The sequence below is a fragment of the Diplotaxodon limnothrissa genome, linkage group LG15, assembly GCF_057381915.1.
Source record: "Diplotaxodon limnothrissa isolate DT_005_m linkage group LG15, D_limnothrissa_male_GT1.1, whole genome shotgun sequence".
In the NCBI taxonomy this organism is placed as follows: domain Eukaryota; kingdom Metazoa; phylum Chordata; class Actinopteri; order Cichliformes; family Cichlidae; genus Diplotaxodon; species Diplotaxodon limnothrissa.
This window is the reverse complement of record NC_140610.1, coordinates 10,447,833-10,455,276: the sequence shown is the minus strand read 5'-3', so window position 1 is coordinate 10,455,276 and position 7,444 is coordinate 10,447,833. Positions and strand designations below refer to the sequence as shown.

Genomic DNA, 7,444 nt, shown 5'->3' with positions numbered 1-7,444 from the left:
TAGAAGATCTTCGGAAAGTGTTCAGGAAACGCAACAGAGAGACCGTCCTCAGGCAACATGGAGGACACAGCGACCAACTGGTCAAACTCAGATGTAAATGATGTTGAAACGTGTATTTTCTGTTTGATAGCGAACAAAAAAGACGAAAACACAAAGATAATAAAAGAGGTGAGATGCTTTTTTTTTTTTTATCCCATGTAGAGCGATACAGGTGTTATAGGAGGAAACTGTACCCGGAAGTTGCGGATCCGAGGTTTTGATATACTATTAAACACACACATAGTTAGTTGGAGATTTTAGCACTTGACGGCAGATGAAGTTTAAAGCGTATGGCAAATCAGCTATTTAATAGAAGAAACAGACTACAGCAGGGAAACCGCGGGGGCGGCATTTCACGACGAGAGCTGTTTTGCAACTCTGAGCCAAAACAAATAAAACTGTATGAAACAGGGCATTTAGAGCAGTCTGAGCTCTTTTGGCTGTTTGTAATGTGAGCACCCACCAGCCCAGACAGGTAAAAACCTGTCATGTGACAGAAAATAAAGAAAAGCACAACAGGTCCACTCTAAAGTGTGTAAATCTAAAAATGCACTTTGTTTAAATCCAGATGCTTTAACACCTGCAAATCACCAAAACGTTAAAGGGTCCCTGCGCAGGCACAGGTCCATGCATGACTTCTTATTTGGTTGAGGACTGGTTACATCTTAAGTAATGATAATACATTTATTATTTATATGCACCTTTCAAGACACTCGCGGACCCCTTACAATGCCGAGGCAAAGAGAGTAGCCAAGCATCAAAAGATTTTAAGGCTGGTTTTAAGTGGTGGGTTTCTCTTCATCTATGTGCAGCTAAATTAATAGTTCAAAGTCTCCGCACACCTGAATGAGTGACAGGTGGAAAAGTTCCATGACAATTTAAATCTAATTCCCACACGCTGCCTCGCTTACTGCAAATACATTTAAGCCTCAGTGTTTCAGTCAGTCTGACATTCATCAGGTATGTGTAATAATGTATCTACTCAGAAAAAGTGAGTAAAATAATAACAATAATAATAATGCTGTATATTTTAAAACTGAGTCCCACTGCCACCTTTTCATGTACTGTGCAGAGTGGGAGTTTGTGTCCGGGGTTTCCTGGTTCTTTTATGTGCACAGCTGGAGTAGCGCTACCGCCTCCAATAGGAAGAGTGCCTCGACACGGTACTTTCTGATCCACCAGGGAAATATACTGTACTGAGTCTTGATAGTGCTGCATTCACAGCTTGAATGACTCTTTCATTTTTCTGCCCCGACTACAGACTAAAGACCTGGTGTGTTTCAGCGACATTTTCCCAGGTGCGCCTCACCACTACCTGGTTGTTCCCAGAGAGCACATACCCAGCTGCTTCTCACTGCACAAAGGACACATTGATCTAGGTCAGTTAGTCCTCTGTCAACTTACCATACTATCTCCTAACACTGTGGCTATCCTGTCGTCACTACTGCTGCAAGTTTTCCTTTAAATACTTTAAACTAGACTATTACTGCTGGTACTATAGACTTCTGATACTCTTATTTTTCCAACTATTTGAGATTATCAAAACTATATCACATAACCCATAAGAAATCATGTCTCCAATAGTTGAAAGGATGGCTAAACTGGGGAAAGATGTGCTCCACGCCCAAGGGATTACTGACATGGCGGATATAAGGTTGGTGGAGACGGTTCTTGGAAGTACCGGAAAAAATATTCATACTAGTAAAAAGGCAAAGTCTGCAAACTCAAGTTCTCTCGTGGGCATTCAGGAATCATTTACAGTGGACACCCATTTTTCATCCATCCATCCTTGCATTCATCCATGCATACATCCACCCACTCACAGGGCTAAAGCACAGAGACGGACGATCATTCACGTTCACGCTCATATGAGGTTAATCAGCGATCCAAAATTGGCCGTAGTTTTGAATACGAGTGTGAAGTAAAATCCTGCAGTTTCTGCTGGGTGCATTGTAGCTGCCCGAAGCCAAAACTCAGTAAAAATCTTACTTTTAACATTAAATTAAAAAAGCTACAGTGTATCTTAAAAAATGATATTAAAGGGAGGGTGGATGAATCTTTTGCTTTAAGTAACTGCATAAGTAATCTTCGTGCTAATGTAATCTATATAATTATAGTTTAACATGGAGTGAGGGGTCTAGTTGCTCTGTTGTTTGTAAGCGTTTCATCCCTGCTCTGGGCGGCTGAATTTCAGTGCTGATGTGTTTTTCTCCACAGGCTGGGGTTCCACCAGCCGCCCTTCATTTCAGTAGGTCACCTCCACCTCCACGTGCTCGCCCCAGCCAGCCAGATCTCAAAGTACATGTTGTATAAGTTCACTCCAGAAACCAACTATTTTGTTACTGTGAGTACTGCAGGCGACTTCTTTCCTCATTCTGTTTTTTTTTTTTCTTTGATTTTCTTTATTAGTTTTCTTACACTACAATAACTAAACCACTGCAGCGGTTTCCATGCAGTCACTGTTTTTATCAGGCTACTTCTGTTACTTCACATTTGAACTGATAAACTCATAATTTCCCCTTTGCAGGAAGAAGTTTTACGCAAGCGTCTTAAAAGTATCTCCCCACCACTCCGGTGTCATTATTTAGAGAACTGCAAGTTATTTCAGTGCATCAATTGTGCTCAGACTGGACTTTAGATCAGAGCAGGGAAACAAAACCAAAAAATCTCAGAAGAATCGCTGAGGCAGAATGAAGACTGGAGACACTTTTGAAATGCCTTTGTAATTGTTTAGAGCGATATTTACCACTTTAATATTCATTAGCAGTGACTGACCTCTGCACGGGCCAGTGCAATATAGAAAATTAACGGTCAGATTTTATCTATAGTGTTTTGTGCTCGTGCACTGTAACAGTGTCGTTTTTGAATGAATGCACGTGGGAAATGAATTGTACTTTTATCATAAGAAGAGACAAGACTGATTCCACTAAGTATTTTTTAAAATAAAATTATTTATTTAAATAACATTATTGAGAGTTTTCTATTACTGACAGTCACTGTAAAGAAGAAAAATGTGTGGAGATACTGTTGCCTCTGTATTGGATGTGTGTCTGCTTGTTTGTAATGATATTAAAAAATAAACAGTTTTTTAAATAAAATAAAAAATCATTCATGGAGAACCCTTTAATAAACTAATAATTAAGGTAATTAAGTTTTAAGGCCAGTGTTGTGACTTTCTAATGTTAATTATTTTAGCACAGTGTCATAATCCTGGTAATCCTCACTGGCAGATATGTGTGTATAGATAAATATAGATTCATCAAGTTGCTGGATACATCACAGATCTTGGTTAATATTGACACGATAGCGTCACACAGTTGATGCAGATGTGTAGGCTGTACACCCATCTTGCGAACGTCCCCCCATCCCAAAACCTCCCAGTGAATGAACGGGACACGACTCAAATGCAGATATTACACAAAAATAAAACCTACAAACTGTATCAGTGAGCCAGAGTTGGAGGGCATAGACCAATGATCATACACCTCTGAGAGTGAAATATGACTTTAATCCAACATATTTTAACTTAGAGTAGTAATTGAAACTACTGTTTCAATTATGGAGCTATACAAAATGAGTCCTCTGGGCCTTTCTCTCCACTTCACAACAGTATTTTTCACCAAGCCCTATAACCCTGCACACAGACATGCACATTAGGTTCATTCATTATATCCAGTAAACCTGATATATGACAATCATGCCTGAATATTACTACAGTAACCTGCTCATGCTTACCTGAGCTCCTTTAGTTTCTTTTCCTTTATCTCATTCAGGCGCATCTGTCGCTGCTGGGCTTCCTCCAGCAGTTTGTCAGCCTCCCCGAACCCCTCTCTATGCTCAGCTTTGGCAAGCTTCTTGCGCTCATTCACCTGCTGCCTGACGGCCTCAGCGTGGCGCAGCACTTTCTGACGTTGCCTCTCCTGCTGCTCCTTTTCTTTGGCCTCTGCTTCCTTCTGAGCCCTGTGTGGAGGAAAAATAGCAATTTCATGCAAAAACGTGCAGAAAATGCACACTGAGGTGGGAAAAACAAACAAAAGCCCCCCAACTTTCTTACTTCAGCATCCGATCAAACTCTTCCTTCTTTATGGTGGCCTTCACTGTCTGGTAGTGCTGTTTGCTGTGAACTTGCTCCAGCCGAGCAGCCCCCAGCATCGCCTCCTGCTGTGCTTTCCTCACGGCCTGCTCTCTGTTTTTCTCCCTCCATTTCTTTTGTAACTCTTCTTGATGCCGATGGGCACAGAGTTCATCCTTTTTAAAATCCGCAGAAACACCAGCACAAGTGGCCGAGAACAGTTAAAAGTCATATTAATCCACCTGTAATAAGGTTAACGCTTCAAAAACAATTTCTGACCTGCTCTGCCTTATAGTTTCGATCTTTTTCTTGCTGGGCCCTCAGCTTAGCAATCTCCATCTCCTTCTCTTTCCTTATCCGCTTTTGCTCTGCTTCACGTTCCGCGTCCCTCGCCTGCAAAAACAATAAAATATCAGCAGAGAACAAACATCTGTAGCCGATCTACAGAGTTCAGTTGCTTTTCCAGCTGACCTGTTTCTTTTTAATGTATTCCATGGCTTTAATGTCCGCCAGCTTCTCCTCCTTCATCCTCTGCTCCTTGACTCGGAGGGTCTCAGCATTGATGCGCATGATCTCCTCCTGCATACGCTGCTGCTCCATCCTATTCTTCTCTTTAGCCTGGAACAAAGCAGCCGGTCAGAGATGAAACTGACTCCCGTACACTGCACTGTGTTCACGTTAGTGAGTTTAAGTCTGCACATGGGCCGTGTGTGCACCTTGAGGTCATCCTTTTCCATCTTCTTCTGGTTCTCCTTTATTTGCTGTTTCTCTTGCTCTCTCATCTTTCTCTCATTTTCCTTTTCCTCTAGATGTTTCTGAATTTGTTCTAAAAGTTGCGCTCTTCCTCTGAAATGTAACACACACAAACAGAGTGACAGATCTCCTAATGGCCTCCTTTTTGGATCAGATAAAGTGCATAATTTAACGTCTTCCCATCCTTGGAGTTATTTTAAGAATATATAAAGCATTTGGTGAAGAAAAAAAAGGTGCTCTCTTTACTCGTTCCTGTGCTGTTTCCTCAGCTCGTCGATCTTCCTTTCAGTCTCCAGACCCTTTTGGCGCTTTGCCTCCATCACCGCATCCAGGCGCCTCTCCTCCTCTTCCATCTCTGCCTGGATCTGCTTCTTCTCCTCCAGCTGAGCATTGATTGTGGCTTGACATTGAGCATTCAGAATAAGCTGAGGGAGTGACAAAAACAGAAGCATTTATATGTGTGTGAATTGACACCGCCTTTGTTTTCTTCATCCACATACTCCCAGCCAATTCCTACCGTGTTCAGCCTTTTGATTTCCTCTTCTTGCTCCATCCTTAAAGCGTTAGACTGCTCCAGCAAGCTCTGTGAACGTTTCCGGGCCTCTTGCTCGAGCTCAGTCAGGGCCTTGTTGTTCTTACGGGACAGATCTGCTGCCTGGATCTGCTGCTTCCTTTCCTCTGCGGATTTCTGGGGAGCCATCATATAGATATCATATTGCAAAATCACAGGAACGAGCCTCTTGTGTTAATGTCCAAGAAAACATCATCAGAGCCATGAATCCTACCGTTTCCTCTTCCTCCTTTCTCTGATAAGCCTGGTGAAAAGCCTCTCTCTCCTCCTTGAGGTTAGCCTGGGATGCTAAAATGATGCGTTTATACTTAGCTGACGGGAGAAAGACTGACTTTCCCAAAGGACTGTTAAGTGGGATTCTGGCATAACGACAGGAGGAATTATGTTGTGGTGAGGATGTCCATTTTGGGTTAAAACATCATTATCATCATGACATTTGTTTTTAAAAAAATCTAATTGTCTCTCTAAATCACTTGAAACGATACCAGGTCATACATTAATGGAAAACTGTTAGGTGCACCATTGTTTTTTTTTAATTCATATTAAATGTAATCAAATTGCTTCCATTTCCATGTTTTAAAAATGTGCATTATGCTTTTTAAACCAGCGGAGAAACTCAACAGGTTTGGGACTACCTGAGATTGCGGATGAGGTCTTTAGAGATGATTTGAATGGTGTCTTTGTCTTTTTTGATCTTTGACGGAGCTTCCTCACAAGGATCGTCTTCACAAAGCTGTGATGATATCTTAGCAGTTGTTAGTTGATAAAAACCCGCAAAATAGCACCATAATTAGTGAACTCAACACACAAGTATTTTCAGTTTTCTTTTTGGGTTTTCTTTTTTCTTACTTGTGATATCCACTCACTGGCCACTTCATTGGGTTCATTTGCTCATTAATCCAAATATCTTATCAGCCAATCACTTGGCAGCAACTCAGACACTAGGTACACTGTCTCCTTAATACTGTCTGGACATCAATTAAATGCCACAGCCCACCTGAGTAGTTCTGCTGACCATCTCCAACCCCTTATTGACAACAGTGTAACCATCTTCTAATCGCTGCTTCCAACAGGATAACACACCATGTCACAAAACTCACATCATCTCAGGCTGGTTTCTTGAATATGACAGTGAGTTCACTCTACTCCAATGCCTCCACAGTCACGAAATCTCACCTTTGAGATTCTTATGGTGGATGTACAGTCAATAGATCAGCAGTAACTATGTAATGCTATTATGCCAATATGGAGCAAAAATCTGAGTAATGTTTCCAGCGCCTTGTTGAAAATTTAAGGTAATTCAGAGGGCAAAAAGCGGTGCTAATAAACTGCACCTAATAAATTGGCCGGTGAGTGTAGTTAAGATGTGACATTTCACTCTGTGAGAGTAACACTCACCGGGTCTGGGCTCCCAAAGAGGATGTCGTCATCATCCACCTGAGAGCTTGGGCTCAGTGGGCGGTAGCAGCTGCTAAAAGAGCTAGCTCTGGAACTGGACGGATGTCTCTGCTGGCATTGAAAACAACAGTGGATGAATATACAGGGACTTTTTCTAGCGTTAAATACAGACTTTATAGAATAGTATCTTTTGCATTTAAAAAACAGGATCTAGCATCTAAGGCAATATGAAAAGTGGCTTGTCAGTGCTCGCTGTAACATATAGACTTACCATGATCTGCCGTTAACAAAGTCCAGGCAACGGAAAATAAATGTTTCTAAGATTATCCAGTTTTAAGACTAATATAGCTGCAATACTCAGTGTTATTCTCCCATCTATAGACATGCGCTTAGCTTCTTTAAAAACTTTAAAAACGTAGCGACACGGATTTTAATTGGCGAGTAATCTGTTGCTATGGTGACAGAAGGGCAAACGTTAGACATCCTCTACTCCTTTAAAGTCAAGCGTATCATATTTGATACATGAATTTTTGTGAGTTTTTGAGACTTCTACATCATCAGCGTGACTTTTTTTTACCCTCAAAAAAATGATAGAAATTGCATGACACATT

General features: G+C 41.3%; 2 protein-coding genes across 2 annotated transcripts; one reads left to right on the top strand and one right to left on the bottom strand.

The window, feature by feature from the left end:
- The first annotated feature begins 47 nt into the window (after positions 1-47).
- Positions 48-2,887, top strand: LOC146617095 (adenosine 5'-monophosphoramidase HINT3-like). The gene is made up of 5 exons (XM_085373066.1): positions 48-168; positions 1,301-1,418; positions 1,624-1,693; positions 2,257-2,383; positions 2,567-2,887. The coding sequence occupies exons 1-5, from the start codon at positions 58-60 to the stop codon at positions 2,675-2,677; spliced, it is 537 nt and encodes a 178-aa protein (XP_085229192.1). The 5' UTR covers positions 48-57; the 3' UTR covers positions 2,678-2,887.
- A 716-nt stretch (positions 2,888-3,603) lies between these two features.
- LOC146617094 (cilia- and flagella-associated protein 45-like) lies at positions 3,604-7,316 on the bottom strand. The gene is made up of 12 exons (XM_085372925.1): positions 7,308-7,316; positions 6,834-6,941; positions 6,071-6,180; positions 5,650-5,794; positions 5,382-5,552; positions 5,111-5,289; positions 4,828-4,957; positions 4,583-4,729; positions 4,391-4,504; positions 4,094-4,287; positions 3,775-3,999; positions 3,604-3,673 (listed from the first exon to the last, which is right to left on the bottom strand). The coding sequence occupies exons 1-12, from the start codon at positions 7,314-7,316 to the stop codon at positions 3,604-3,606; spliced, it is 1,602 nt and encodes a 533-aa protein (XP_085229051.1).
- Between the last annotated feature and the right edge of the window lie 128 nt (positions 7,317-7,444).

Coding starts and splice junctions, on each gene's coding strand:
- LOC146617094 (XM_085372925.1), bottom strand. Junction 5,795..6,070: donor GACCTCATCCGCAATCTCAG/GTAGTCCCAAAC, acceptor TCGTTATGCCAG/AATCCCACTTAACAGTCCTT. Junction 4,000..4,093: donor GAGTTTGATCGGATGCTGAA/GTAAGAAAGTTG, acceptor TCCTCCACACAG/GGCTCAGAAGGAAGCAGAGG.
- LOC146617095 (XM_085373066.1), top strand. CDS start 58: ATGGAGGACACAGCGACCAACTGGTCAAACTCAGATGTAAATGATGTT. Junction 169..1,300: donor ACACAAAGATAATAAAAGAG/GTGAGATGCTTT, acceptor CCCCGACTACAG/ACTAAAGACCTGGTGTGTTT. Junction 2,384..2,566: donor AAACCAACTATTTTGTTACT/GTGAGTACTGCA, acceptor TCCCCTTTGCAG/GAAGAAGTTTTACGCAAGCG.